Source organism: Melanaphis sacchari, unplaced genomic scaffold, assembly GCF_002803265.2.
Source record: "Melanaphis sacchari strain LSU unplaced genomic scaffold, SCAv2.0 Contig8_pilon_pilon, whole genome shotgun sequence".
In the NCBI taxonomy this organism is placed as follows: Eukaryota; Metazoa; Arthropoda; class Insecta; order Hemiptera; family Aphididae; genus Melanaphis; species Melanaphis sacchari.
The window spans coordinates 1,413,178-1,428,949 of NW_020271635.1; the positions used below are offsets into that span (position 1 = coordinate 1,413,178).

The 15,772-nt window shown below is 25.7% G+C and overlaps 1 protein-coding gene across 1 annotated transcript in view; it reads right to left on the reverse strand.

Moving 5' to 3' along the window:
- Positions 1–15,772, reverse strand: part of LOC112602491 (Y+L amino acid transporter 2) — a 41,734-nt gene that overhangs the window by 6,771 nt on the left and 19,191 nt on the right. The window contains exons 5-7 of the mRNA XM_025350583.1: positions 3,839–3,932; positions 2,002–2,046; positions 1,799–1,922 (exon numbers count right to left, since the gene is read on the reverse strand). Coding sequence (XP_025206368.1) covers positions 1,799–1,922; positions 2,002–2,046; positions 3,839–3,932 — 263 coding nt within the window. The remainder of the gene's footprint in view (positions 1–1,798; positions 1,923–2,001; positions 2,047–3,838; positions 3,933–15,772) is intronic.

Genomic DNA, 15,772 nt, shown 5'->3' on the forward strand with positions numbered 1-15,772 from the left:
CATATATAAGCTCTTTGAAAAACTTTCTTTGATAAATATATAAGCTCATTGGGAAATTTTCTTTGATAAATATAGAAGATCTTTGGAATATATTTTTTGATAAATATATAAGCTCTTTGAAAAAACTTTCTTTGATAAATATATAAGCTCTTTGGGATATATTCTTTGATAAATATATAAGATTTTTGAAAAATTTTCTTTGATAAATATATAAGCTCATTGGGAAATTTTCTTTGATAAATATATAAGCTCTTTGGGATATATTCTTTGATAAATATAGAAGATCTTTGAGATATATTTTTTGAGAAATATATAAACTCTTTGGGATATATTCTTTGATAAATATAGAAGATCTTTGAGATATATTTTTTGAGAAATATATAAACTCTTTGGAAAATTTTCTTTGAGAAATATATAAGATCTTTGGAATATATTTTTTGATAAATATATAAGCTCTTTGAATAACTTTCTTTGATAAATATATAAGCTCATTGGGAAATTTTCTTTGATAAATATATAAGCTCATTGGGAAATTTTCTTTGATAAATATAGAAGATCTTTGGGTTATATTTTTTGAGAAATATATAAGCTCTTTGGGATTTATTTTTTGATAAATATATAAGATTTTTGAAAAATTTTCTTTGATAAATATATAAGCTCATTGGGAAATTTTCTTTGATAAATATATAAGCTCTTTGAGATATATTCTTTGATAAATATAGAAGATCTTTGAGATATATTTTTTGAGAAATATATAAACTCTTTGGGATATATTCTTTGATAAATATAGAAGATCTTTGAGATATATTTTTTGAGAAATATATAAACTCTTTGGAAAATTTTCTTTGAGAAATATATAAGATTTTTGGGATATATTCTTTGATTAATATAGAAGATCTTTGGAATATATTTTTTGATAAATATATAAGCTCTTTGAAAAACTTTCTTTGATAAATATATAAGCTCATTGGGAAATTTTCTTTGATAAATATATAAGCTCATTGGGAAATTTTCTTTGAGTAATATATAAACTCTTTGAAAAATTTTCTTTGATAAATATAAAAGCTCATTGGGAAATTTTCTTTGATAAATTTATAAGATCTTTGGTATATATTTTTTGAGAAATCTAGAAGATCTTTGGAATATATTCTTTGATAAATATATAAGATCTTTGGGATATATTCTCTAAGAAACATAAAAGATCTTTGGGATATATCCTTTAAGAAATATATAAGATCTTTGGAATATTTTATATAAATTTACACAATGAGCGCAAAAGATTTGCAAAAAAATATATTTTTCGAGTGTGATGGAGTGAGGAGGGTTTTTGATGTAACTTAGCCCCTTTTTGTTAAACAAACTCTAGGCCACTGTGTTCAATTTCGTACAAATGACGTACTACATGATAGTATAATATAATTTCCATATTTTTAAAAAGGGGGTTGGTGTGACTTACGTGTCACAATTGTGTGCGACGACGATCGGACGACGCAATATTGCTGCAGACTACAGTTAACGTAAGAGTAGTGGGGGTTGTAGCGCTGTGTGTGTGTACAGGTACGGCAAACAACGCACGTCACTACACAAATACACGGAAAACTAAATATCTTCAAAAACAATTTAATTGATAAATTTCGGAATTTTTTCATTAGATGGCTAATCTGCACACCTAACACTTTATTAAAAAAAAAAAAAATCATGAAAATCGGTCCAGCATATTTTCTGGTCCAATGTATGTTTTTAATTTGGATCGTTTAATTTGTATCATTTATCCGATAAATGTGTTTAAAATACTTACAACAGCGACAGCTTCCGAAGTCAGGACTTCTTGTGGTGATAAAGTTGTATAAAAAGCTACATTAGTGAAGACGTACACGACGGTGACTAGTATGCATGATATTGCTATTGCTCTTGGCAGGTTTCTAAGGAAAAATAAAAACACAATTATTTTGCGTCAATGATGTTATGACTTAACTATGTTAAGTAAGGAAAATTACAAACCGTATAGGATCCTTTAATTCTTCAATCACGAAGTTTAAATAATTCCTAGAAAACAACAAAATGTATAATCGTGTGTGTATAATATGATACCGAAATCCTGTATTGGGCATAGAATGATATAGTATCAAATAATTATATTGTTTACGACTATACATGTTTTTATATAATTAAATATTAGTTGTATATTTAATTATTGTTATTGATTAGGGCGGCAACAGTAACGAATAAAATATGATAGTTTTAACTGTGTTAAGAGAATAATTATATTGACAATTTGAACATTACATTTAAAATAAATGATAATCAAGAAATCAAGACAAATTATTAGCTTTTTTCCGGTATATAGTATTATAATAATTAGTAAATGTAGTATGTCTCAAGAATTTGCAAGTAGATAAGTTACCAACTATTACTTGATAGATGAATCACAAGACTAGAACTGTTTCGAAATTTTCTTGGTCGAAATAAATTCGGAAAATTAAATTACGAAAATAAATTTCAAATTCCATTTGTTTGCAAGCCCATTGAAAATAAGAAGCCATTGAGAAAATTCCACATTAAAATGTCGCGACATTTTCTAGTCTAAATAGCATATTACATGATTACGCAAAAAAAAAAAAATGTATACTACTTTGTACAAATCGAACGTGCGTTTTTTTTTCTTTTGTAAAATTACGCGTTACAGTTGCACCCTTTTAATCGTAATACCATGCAATGTTTTATAAAAATATTATATTATACTTTTATACTATGTAAAGCCTGCGCACTCGATCATGATATTATACCTTAATAGAAATTTCATCGAAATATGCAATTTAAAAAACGTGGAAACATGCACCACTGCAGCTGTGGGGATTACCTACTAAATATGTAAAATATAATAAGTAAGTATAATATATTCTTCCGATTTGTAAACAATGTAGTTGCCTGTAATATTATAAATTTTTTGAAGACGATAGTAAAATAAAACTGCGACAGTTCTTAAATTATTATAATAATGCGTAGTATCTCAATATGATTTGAGTTTCCGGTTAAATATTTGTATATTTTACAACATAAAACTAATTTATAATTATGTAAAAAATCGGTCGAGCACAAAAATAAATTTAAGGAGAGGTTGTGACGACAACTATAATGTTAAATGTATAATTTACTTTTACTTAAATTTGCGTCTAATAATTATTGTTTTTATATTAATTTGGTAATAAATTATATAATAAAGTTATCTACCACATTAAATTTAACAATAATATATGTATTGATATTTCAAGCTCGGCACTCGGCAGACAGATACTATTATAGTAAAATTGTTTAAAAATTAATTATTTTACGTCTTATTAAAAAAAGAAAAAAATTGAACAATCTAGACACGTTATAGTATTGAAAAAAAAACCAAATCACCTATTTCATGCACGCATTACGTTTTAGGACTTTCTATAGTAAAGGTACTATATTATGTTGTTAATATTTTGGATAGATCATGAACAAGCATTTTTTTCCTTTATTATTAATCATAATTCATCAAATAGGCAGGTTTCGTTAAGTACTCATAGGTATAGCCTATGACCCATATTTAATATTTTCGAATCTGCATTCGCAAAAAACATATCCGAGCAATATTCAAATTATACTTTTCATCCATTCCCATGCGGAATTCTTATCAAATGGCATTCAATTGTTACTGTTATTAATTTAGCATGCATTTAATATCATTGTATGTAAATAATTAATGCCCATGTACATTTGAAGAAACTGTAAATATATGTAATATTATAAGCAACGGTATAAAATTTTATTGATTACCAATATTCAGTAGGTATATTATATAGGTACTAACCATCCGTTATACGCAAAAAGGCCAGAATAAAACGAGAGAGCAATCGAGGTAACTTCAGTTTTTGTATTTACAAACGTAAAATGTTCGGTATGCCCTTAAAATAATTCATATAAAAATAATAGATAATTATATTATCGTTTCATGACATTATAGCTGAAAATATTATTAAATATTATATAAATCATAAATATTTAGTACTATAAATGTGATTAAAAAAAAAAAAAAATGTAAACAATATTAATACACATTTCAAGTAGTGTATAGTAAACGATAAACCTCTAAAATAATAAAGGAATATACCTATAAATTGCAGTATAAATAGCAATATAGCCAATTAAGGTAATAAGTGTAATGTATATAATTATGTAGGTATTTAAAATATTTTAATAAATTTTTACGTTTAATTATTTTTAGTAATAGAACCTATGTTGTTCGTGATACTGTGTAATTAAAATCCACCAATACTTTAAGACCTATGCAATATATTTTAACCGATCAATAATTTTGTTATATTACTTTTATTGTTATTTTATTAAAAATTTCTAAAATAGATATGCGTTTTACATTCGCATGAAAGTGGACGTTCGAAGACCTATTATACAATTGTTGAAACTTTTTAATTTTTACATATCCACATAACAATACGCATAGTTAATATTCGTATTACGTTTGACGTCGTTTTTATCGTTTTAATATAAAAATTCCAATTTAAATTATTATATATGTTATCATTACTCGGTAACCGCCTCACGTCATAACAAAATACTCATAAAAGCGTTTATACCGTATAATAGTAATAATTGTTTGCAATCATAATACCGCATTTATATAAATACATCTTACGCACAGATGTATATGATATAGTGTCATTTTTATTTTATTCTAGATAGAACATAAAAAGAAAAAAAATAAGAAACAGTCAAAACACGTGAAATCGAATTTCGTGCATCAATATAATAATATGTGACCGTTTTTGTAACGAGATTCCAATTACATTTAAAACGAATAAAACGGTTGAAGAAAAAAGAACAATCGAAAATTAAAAGGGAAATCGAGTAAGATTATTCCTCACGGAATGACACACGCCGTTTTGAGAGTATAATGCAAAAATCCGATAGATATAAATGATATATTACAACATTAAACAAGTACTTTATACAGTACCGGTGTCGATATAGGTACAGTTGTATTGTGATGCACCAGATAATATGATCACTCACGTTTGTTGCTATTTGGCATTTGCTTTAATAATGAATTCTAATTTTTGGAATTTTCAAGTAAATAACAATTTTTTTAAGAGGGTATATATATATTTATAATAAAACAATTAATACGTAATAATTGTACCTTCAGGTGTTTCACAAAAACATTATTAACAAATAGATTATTACTAAAAAATAAATTGGTATATTTTATTATATTTTTGTAGATATATTTTAATAATAAATTATAATGTACCAATATTAAAATATTAAATAAAATAAAATTTTTAATAATAGATGGTTGTTATGGAAAAAATGATTTTTGGTTTGGGAGGGCCGGGGAAATGCGAAATTTTGAAAACACGTTTTTTGCCGGGAAGAGATTTTCCAAAAAATTTGCGATTGGTCGTACGAATTCGTAGAAATTTCGTACTAAATATTTGCTTGAGAAAAATTAGTTTTTTATGGAAGGGCTATAGAAACGTTTCTACAGCCCTCCCCACACTATTTTGGTTATTCCTTTGAAAATAAATCCGTAAAAATTTCTAATTTTCATTATACAAATTCATTCAAATTCCATGCTATATATATGAAAAAAAATTTAAAAAAAATGTTATGGCGGGGGAGGGCAGGAGAAACGTAAGTACAATTAATTTAATTAATATTGTTTGAAGAATATCCTGTTGCATTATAAGCTAATTTTTTTTTCAAACGGAAATCACATTTTTTTCTGTAAGTTATTGAACAGTTGACTTTTTTTTCAAAGAATTTTGATTTTTTATATGAACATATAAATTTAAATTTAAACGAGTAATTTCTAAATTATTCAAATTAATGAAAACTAATAATAATAATCTGTAATATCAGCCATGAAAATTTTAAAATTATAGGAATTAATTAATAATTAATATTAGTCTCATTTATTACATTTTATAATTGATAAACATTATTAAGTATTTAAAATAAGTACTTGACTAAATATTACACTTAATTTATATTTATATTAATAAAGGATCATTACTAATTACTATAATATCAAGTATAACAAATAATTAAAATAAATATATATATATATATATATGTAAATAATATAAAAATGTATTAAACTTGTATAATAACGAGTTATACGTTAAAACATTTAAAAAATATATATATAAATAAATAAAAGGTATAAAAAGGAAGAATATGTTTGGTGAAACACTCTGCTTATATTTTATAATGAATTGCAATTTACATATTGTACAATGCATGTGTATGTTTATGATAGTTATCAGATTATATTATAATAATTAATAATTTAGAAGGTGTAACTTGTAAAATTGGAATTGTATTATTGTTTTCGTATTTTATGAAAAATAATGAATGCCGTTTGAATCCAGTGCACACAATTATAATATTACGACTTACATATTATGCACTGTATTTAATAGTTGTTATGTATAACTATATATAGGTATTAACTCGCACTCGAGTGAAGAATAGACAAATAAATATCGATGAGAAAACGAAAACAGTGATGTCAAATTAACTAAACAGTAAATGTATATTATAGCATATTATAGCTAAATGTATTTTATATTAAAAACAATATTATATTATTGGTATATTAAGTGATTTGAAGTTAATACGCATTGAAATAAGAAAACATAAATCCATAAAATATGTTTTATAATTACCAATACTGTGTAGTAAACTAAATATTATAAAATTTTAACATGTATCTCAAATTTTTGCGTTATTACCAGCTAGCTGTCTTAGTATCAGGTATACACTTTATTTTTTTTTCTATAATTATTGGTTACCTATAAATTATAATGAGTTTAATCATCGATTAAAAGAGTGCCAACGCCTAAAATTTCTCAAATTACATATAGTTCACTAAAATATATAGTAAGTGCGCGTGTATTGTATAAAAATATAAATAGACTTGAAAAATGAACCCTCAGTTTTTAATAAATTGTGGGAAATATAGTAATATTTTAAAATGATAAAAAATAAAAATAGCGTTTAAAATGATTAAAAATAGGGTATAAAGAAATAATCTAGTTATGATAGTAATAAAAATATAAGACTCTCGAACTTAATGAACAAAAAGTCTTTGCAGCTTTTTAATTTTTTATATTTTTTACAAAAAATTGTTTCATACACTCATGTTTTTGATTTAAGCATGTTAATTATAATTAAGACAGTTAAATACAATTTAATAATTTTAGAGTAAAGAATATAAACAAAAGCTGGTAACATCCCATATTCTAATGATTGAAATGTATCCGTTTTTGTTCAAAATAATAAAATCACATGATAAAAAAAAAAAAGACAAGAAAGAATCTCTATACAATATATAGAGATATATATAATATAATAGGACTAATAGGAGTTGCTTAAAATCAATTTAAAGCAAATAAGTATCTAATTAACACGTTATTTAAGGGACGAATAACTCCATAATTAATTTGAGAAGCAATCGAATTTTATTTATGACTAAAATAAATTACATTTTAATTTCGGTTTTTCATTTGTTATAAGTACAGTAAATGTTTTTCGTGAATAGAATTTTTATGAAATGCTATTTATTAAATTTTCATATAATTATGTTAGGTATAATTACAATGGAATTAAATTTGATCAATGGATATAAATTAATTTACTTAATCACACCGCAAAAGGTCAAATAAGTGAGTTAGAAATTTTTCAAAGCAGACAGTCTAATCAGACTAGTGTTTTAGGCAATAATTAATAATAAGTAGATACTAGGTACAATATCAGAATTTATACTAAATGTATTGATCGTTATTGTGTTTTTATAAGTAACAATCACAGTTCTGCGATTTTTTCCAATTTCCCAAGAACAAAAAATGCTTCAACATCGTAGAATACAAAAAAAATAAAATATCCTAATATCCTATTGTTCTTACTGTCATGTCGTTGGGAATTCGTATTCTTTGACATAATTGATCGTTTTATCGAATAAATAAAATTTAATCAAAATCAGTTTACGGTTCAATTCGTTTATTGGTCGAATATAATTAGTTTTCTCTCTCTATTAAACTGTATTGTATTAATAATATTATTGTATCTTAATAATATTTTCAAAAGATGAAAAATTTCAGAAAAAAAAATTAATAAAAATCATTGTATATTATGTTTTTTGATATTGTAACCGTTTCGGGTATAATCAATTATTTACACGATCAATGTTTTACCAAAACCTAAACCTAACCTAAATATAAAAACACATAAAACGACTATTGCATAACACGCTGCGCAGTACGACTGAAAAGTAAACAAATCCAATAGAGTTTAGAAAATCACTGGTTTTAGTTATGCACGGATAACATATAATATTACAATGTATGCTGAGTATTATATACGTTTATGTTTTACGGCATGACTATACAGGAGACTTATATTATATTATTATAAAGGAAGCGTGCACGTGAACGTTTTGCGGGTTTACGGTAGTCGAATGAAAACGACACGAAAAAAACTGTTATTAATAATTTTGCGTTATTATAACATATATTTTTAGAAAAAAACGAAAACAATAATAATTATAATATAATATTCTCGCGAGACACGCGGTGATACAGCATTATTTTATTTTCTGTCGTCTAACAAAGACAAAGTACCTACCTTTGCTGTTCGAAGAGTAAAAGCGATTTATTATAATTACTACTATTTTTTTAATCTTTTAATGTTCTCTTAATCCACTGCATCGAGACCAATGACGCCGATCGCCAGTAAATCATTAACGGAAGTGCTCGGACGGAAAAATGATTTATTTATAATGCACAGCCACCGATATATAACCAGTGGTAATTTTTCAATTTGATACTTTGGTATATTTAGTCATTTAGATATATAAGTCTTGTACAAAAGAGAAGATTGAAAAAATTTAATGGTCTTATTATAATTTAATATCCTATTATTTATAAGGTATTTCACTTCGCCTATTTCCCCTTATCTTTTAATAATAATTTAATTATATAATTCTAATTTTTAGAATTTTTCAGAATACTCTACTATAATCCATAAAAATCAAACATATTTTCAAATAGATACTAAATTTTCTACAACACTTATGCTCGAAAGATAATTGTGAACCGATAATGTAAGTTTATCATTTCCAGATAAAAATTGCATAAAATATAAAATTAATATAACATTTCATTTGTATTTATTACACTTTTTTTTACAAAGCATATAAAATGCTATAATTTATTAAAATTGATTTATATAGTTTTTAAATAATCATAGACTCAATGTAATTAAACGATGTACGGAAATAAAGGAGTTTTTCTTTTTTAAAATCGCATCAAATCAGATTCGATTGAATTTATTATAAAAGGAAAAATGCGGGAAAGCTTACCTGGCTAATCACCGTGTATAAATGCATGTCAATCGTGAAAAAAAAATCTTAAAATACTTTGTACGTTTATTCGTATCATAAATACGTACGCTATTTATTTTATTCTGCGCAAATCATTGAACGTGCAGATATTCGCCAATTATAATAGGGTGACCATACGTCCCGTTTTAAACGGGATTGTCCCTTTTTTTTTTTTAATCATCATGTCCCGTAGTCCCAACAAACTCCGAAAGAGACGCTTTTTATCTCGTTTTTAAAAGATGGTATCGTTATAATCCCGTTATTTCTATATTATTAAATACGGTTTGTAAAAAAAATATCAATGTATTAAAATAATATAAAACAATTTTAAAAAGAGCAATATTTTATAATTATTATTTATTGATTATTTTTTTTATTATTTTAATAAATTGTAACTTTAATATAATTGAAAAAAAAAAACAAAAAATTATCATATTAATAAAAATTGTTTGTCTCGTTTTTTATCTTTATAAAAGTGGTCACTCTAGCCTATAATTAGGCTATTACCACCGGCTACTTCACAATATCACATGATATAATATACCTAACTATGCATATTTTATATTGAGACACATTGTCAGCAGATCGCTACGGATCGGCGAAATTCGTTTACGGAGAGACTATTATACACGTTATAATATTATATATTGTACAGCTGGTTTTTAATTTTCGTTTATATTATTATATCATTGTACAGTAAATAGTTTATATATAAACCTACTCGCAATAAGCCGTGTCGCGACATCGTTTCGGTAATTCATAGGCATAAATTATACACACTGTTTTTTCTTATATTTTGTCAAGCGTTTAACTTTTTTTTTTTTTTTTTATTCATTATTTGAACTAATAATTCGTCGCTATGGCCACTAAACATCGATAAATTTGTGTACATACATAGACATAATATAACGCTTAGCTTAATAGAATTGTTTAATAATATTTATATAAAATATAGTATTGTAGTGTAACTGTATAAGTTTGTTTTTAGTAAAACACTTAACGTAGTAACTAATAATGTTATTAATTTAGGGATTGCAATCTTTAACATTTTATCGTTTCAGCTTCGAATCCTTTTAATTTTCTAGAAAAAATTGTTTTGTTAAAATTGATTTTAACTGATCCCAGTAAAACGTAAATACTTAGATAATATTATTAATTAATACTAACACGGTAAAACGCTATTAGTCGCTTTAAAATATTTAAAAACGAGTTTCATCGAGCACCCAATATTATGGTTTTTGATAGTTTCCCGATTTCAGAACCGTTTCAACCCCTACAGGTTATTAAGTATTTGCGTTAGTTTTTTATGGTCTTCGAATATTCTCCTATCGCATTATCTTTCTAATCTTTCTCTTGGTTTATAAATAGGTTTCTTCCACTTTATTCTCATAATTTATAATCATTTTCACTACCTATTCATTTAATATTATAAAGATTTTTATTCGAATACAAATGTAGTTGTTGTCGTACTCAAACATTATTCATTCATAGCGCGCGTATTCGATTTTGTTCCGGTCATGTACGTCTCTATATTTTATGTTATACCTAAATATAATTCGACGAACCTATATAATATTACATTGAAGGCACTATTCCGTCAATACACAATTGAGAGTTCGTGGCCTGGGTTTCGAACACATTTTGACATGCGGCAAACTTATTGTCATCATTATGTTTTACATTTTTTATTCGTCAATCGGTTATAGGTATATATTACAATCGGTTCGACGGCTTTCCAATGTACCTACCCGTACACAACAGTAGCAATTATATTATAAACACCACGACAGATTTTCGTTTTCATTTGATGCAGCATTATGGCAGTAGAACACTATTGTGTTATTATATCGAACGATGAAAATATGCGCCAAATCTTATCAGGGGGTCTTGCAGTCGGCCAAAAAAAAAAAAAATCAAAATCAAAATCTTATTGTTATCGTTTGATCATTTGATAAATAAGGGAGGAGAGAAAAGAAATTCACCTATCAAGTTGATATTTGTATCAATAAGTCTGAGTGAATTGAATAAAACAAGAAATATAGGGTACACTTATGATGGATGTTGTTCATAGTTATCAAATGGCTGCGATGTGACAGTTACACGTGACGACTTGTTAGAGTGAACGCATGTGTTGATGTGTGTATACGAGGTCCTAATTTTGTGGTATGACGGTAATTTTTTAGTTGCATTTAGTTACAAGGTTTTTTTTTACATTTTACTCATTTGAGTCATAAAGATATGCAATTAAAAACAAAATTTTCATTAATAAAGCCAATAATGTATAAATAAATAGTAAGCTAATAACTAATAACCATTAACATTTTTAACGAATTGAATGGCCCTGATTGCCGATTGTTGAGCTCCTCCACCTATGTGTATCAAAGTCTTCGGAAAAGTATTTTGTTTATGAAATCAAAATATATTTAATCGTCGATTAAAGTTAAACAGTTTTGAAAAGTTTAATTTATTTTCCAGAACACACAAGTTTATCGATAAAATAACTGTTTCGTAATAAAAGAATAATCATGTCCATGTTCAATACAGTAATATAGCGTCTATCTAATGACCACCATCCTTCCAAATCGGTATTCCGATCACTTTAAAGTTTAAATGTATATCATAATATTATACACGCGTGGCTTATTATATATATTGTTATCTTATCATCATCGTCATTATTATAATCATTACGTTTAATTGTATGTATGTAAAGTATTGTGACAAACATCCGTTTCGACTACTGCAGTGCGATGAAAACACATTCGGAATAGAAATCTGAGACGTCGAACGCGTTTTCCTATGAACCTACATAGAATGTCGTTCAATGTGTGATTAGTCAACCGGGAGAAATACCGATGCACTAACCGCGTGTGATCTCGTGTGTCCCCGCACGCGATATATTATGTGACGATAGGTATAATAAGAATAATAATTGACATTTTGATTGTACGTATTGTATTATAAACGACGTTGTAAAAGATCCACTTCAGCATCCTCATCGTCTGTATTGTTGCTAATACCGTCGTTCTGAGGACCTCCGATTATTGTCAAACATATTTTATATATATGTTAAATATATATATATATATATCACGATCGCGTGTAACGCCGAACGGATTATTGTTGTACGCGTGGAATTTTAGACGGAATGATATATATGTACATACAATATATTTTGTTGGGTATATTATATTATATTATATTGTTGTTTTGGATAATAGTCGTACGTATATTTTATCGGATGGTTCTAATATGGAAAGTTTTCGAACATATTTCATCGAAATCGAAATTTTCATCAGATCTTTTGACATACCTAGGTATTACATTATACATTTATATGATTATTGTATTTTAGAAGACCCATCGCAAATATTATTATAAATATAGAAATCAACGTTGAAGATTGAGACCACCGAAAATGATGATTCGAATAAACGCTCACTACGAGTAATTTGTTTTGAAACTGTTGATCTGCAATCACTAAGTTGTAGATTATATGGAAATAAAATAAAAATCAACGCCTTACAAATTACACAATAGCTACATTTATTTAGAAAACCAAAGGGTACCAGGTTCTGAACGAGTGTATATTGGGTACCGATATTTTTGAAGTTTATTTAATTTCGAATAAGTAATAACTGTTACGTATAAAGTTTGTATACATACATAATATTATAACCATTGAGCTATCATAGTCCTGAATTTTGATATTCGTTAAAAGTAAAGATGTCCCTTTTTAATAATTTATTTTTTGTTCGGGATTAGAAAGTCAGTATAAATATAATTCAACATTTTTCTGGTCCAAGGTCATCAATTATTTTTCTTGAAAACAATAATTTTTCAATAAGTTCAATGATTTAGCTGTAGTGAAATCTATTATAAGAAATACACCAAACTATTAAGTGATGTAATAGTAATACAATACAAAATGATTATAGTTATCGATTTTCTCTGATTTTGTGACATTAATAACTTATTACAAGTATAAATAGACAATCTAAAAAACCGATTTCTGTAACACCAAAATCTTAAAATTTCTTTCTTAATCTGTACTACTAATATACCTAGATGCCAATATAGCAAAAATAAAATATTATTACTTAAAATAATTACCTTTAGAATAGTTAAAGTTAATAGTGACATGATAGGTACTTAAAAATATAGAATATCTTGAAAATTAATTTTACTCTTTGAAATCAATACAACATTTTTTATTTCATGTTTCTAATTTTATTAATCTGATATTGTTTTTTAAAATTAATGACCTTAATATTTTTAATTAAAAATTAGATTTATCTACTAATTTATTTGTTCCGACGTCTTATTTTTATCCGTTATTTATAGAATATGAAATGATACAGAATAATAAATACATTGATACGAAAAGGGAGAAGGGTGACAGGATACCATATTCTTTCACTCATTTTTGTATTAATCTTTTATTCCCCTCTCTTATTTTGTATATAACTGCTTATCCCTTTTAGATTTTTTTAAATTAATTATTCCATAATTAATCTATAATCTCATACTTATAGATTATAGAAGACATAAAATTATGTTGACTTATTTTTTGTTTACAAAAATATCTGTAAATTATTTTATTTTATTTATTTTTTTTTTTTTTTTTGATACTGAAAGTCAATGGGTTATTCATTAAAGATATAAATTCAATATACAAGCATCTATAATCATATATTGGTGATCAATCATTAATCACTAATGGCTAATAATTAAGAATTAAGATATATAACAGCACGTCAGCACTCTACAATACGATAGGTCATAGATGATATATAGTACTAACTTATGAAAACACAAAATTTAGGAATTAGCTGGATACCTGGATTAAAAGTCCCCTCTCACCGCTTATTTAAATCTTCTCCACTGCTGAACATTTTAAAAACTTTTTTAATTCATACATAAAATGTTGTTTTATTGAATCTATTTTAATCTAAGTGTCTATATAATTTTTATCCCCTGTGTAAATTATGTATTTCTGGTGAGAATGACAGTGCAATTTTTTTAAAATATTATGAAATAATGTACATATAATATAATATATTTTAAACGTAACTGATATAGTTATAGTTTCACTTTTTTTTCTCTAAGTTAAATACCGATATTTAGTATGTCAACACGATACCTATCTATAGAATATGTAGTTACGATGAATAATAGACGTATGAATAATATAACATTATGACCGAATAATTCTATTAGGTAATATTATACGAACTCTTCGATTATCATTTTTTACGCGCATGGATTTTTTTCTAACTGTACTGTATGGTGGTAGGTATATTATGTATATATCCGTGTAAAGAGATAAGAAAAACAACATACAAAATACTTTACAAATAAAAATATGGGTAATATTGGTGCTTAGCGAGAAAACCCATCAAAAATTAAAAACATTTTATTATAGCTATACCTAATATATTAAAAGTAGGTAGCTATATAATAAAAAACATAGAGTAATATTAACATGCGTTTTTGATACATTATATTTATGTGCGTAAGATTCGCTAATGACTACTTATCAGGACTTGCAAACGTTATAATAATGTTATAGTTATAACGTTATATTTGACAAAAAACCGATTGAAATTTGTAAACGTAATTATAACGGAAAACGATAAATATAAATAATTAAATAACACAAAACAAAACATAACGATTAAAAAAAATTATGATTTATCCTCAAAAAAAACATAACTCAAAACGTTATATATATTATATAGTATATCATTAAAAAAAAATTAATTATTTAATTAATAAATAATAAAATATAATAAAAATGTTAATTCTGAATAACGATAAACGCAAAAGTTGAATAACGTTTAAATTCTGAATAACGATAAACGCAAAATTCGTATAACGTTTTAATTGTAAATAACGTAAAACGATTTTTTTTTTTCAAATGCAAGCCCTACTACGATAATTATTGAAAATTGTACTGGCCCGCAAATCTTTTTATGAACAATTATCCAGATTTCTACCAAAGAGATTTTCGGAAATGGTTATGGCGTTTGATAAAACTATCAAGTTTTCACTAACGCACATTAAAGTCACCAAAACATATAGGTTCCTAATAACATTTTTTTCTTTAAACTAACCTCGTAATCATAATAATTTGGATAATCACGTTTAAATATTTGCTAACACCATAATATTATAATTTACAAGAAGTTACAACATTGGTGATTTTATTTTTTAAAAAGGCAGTTGACAGAATTCTTAGCTATAAACTCACAAATCTTAAATTTATGCTTATGCTTGATATTATTAATATAATTTTTCCGCTGGTAATTGTAATAATCGACGAGACACGTATCATTTTAT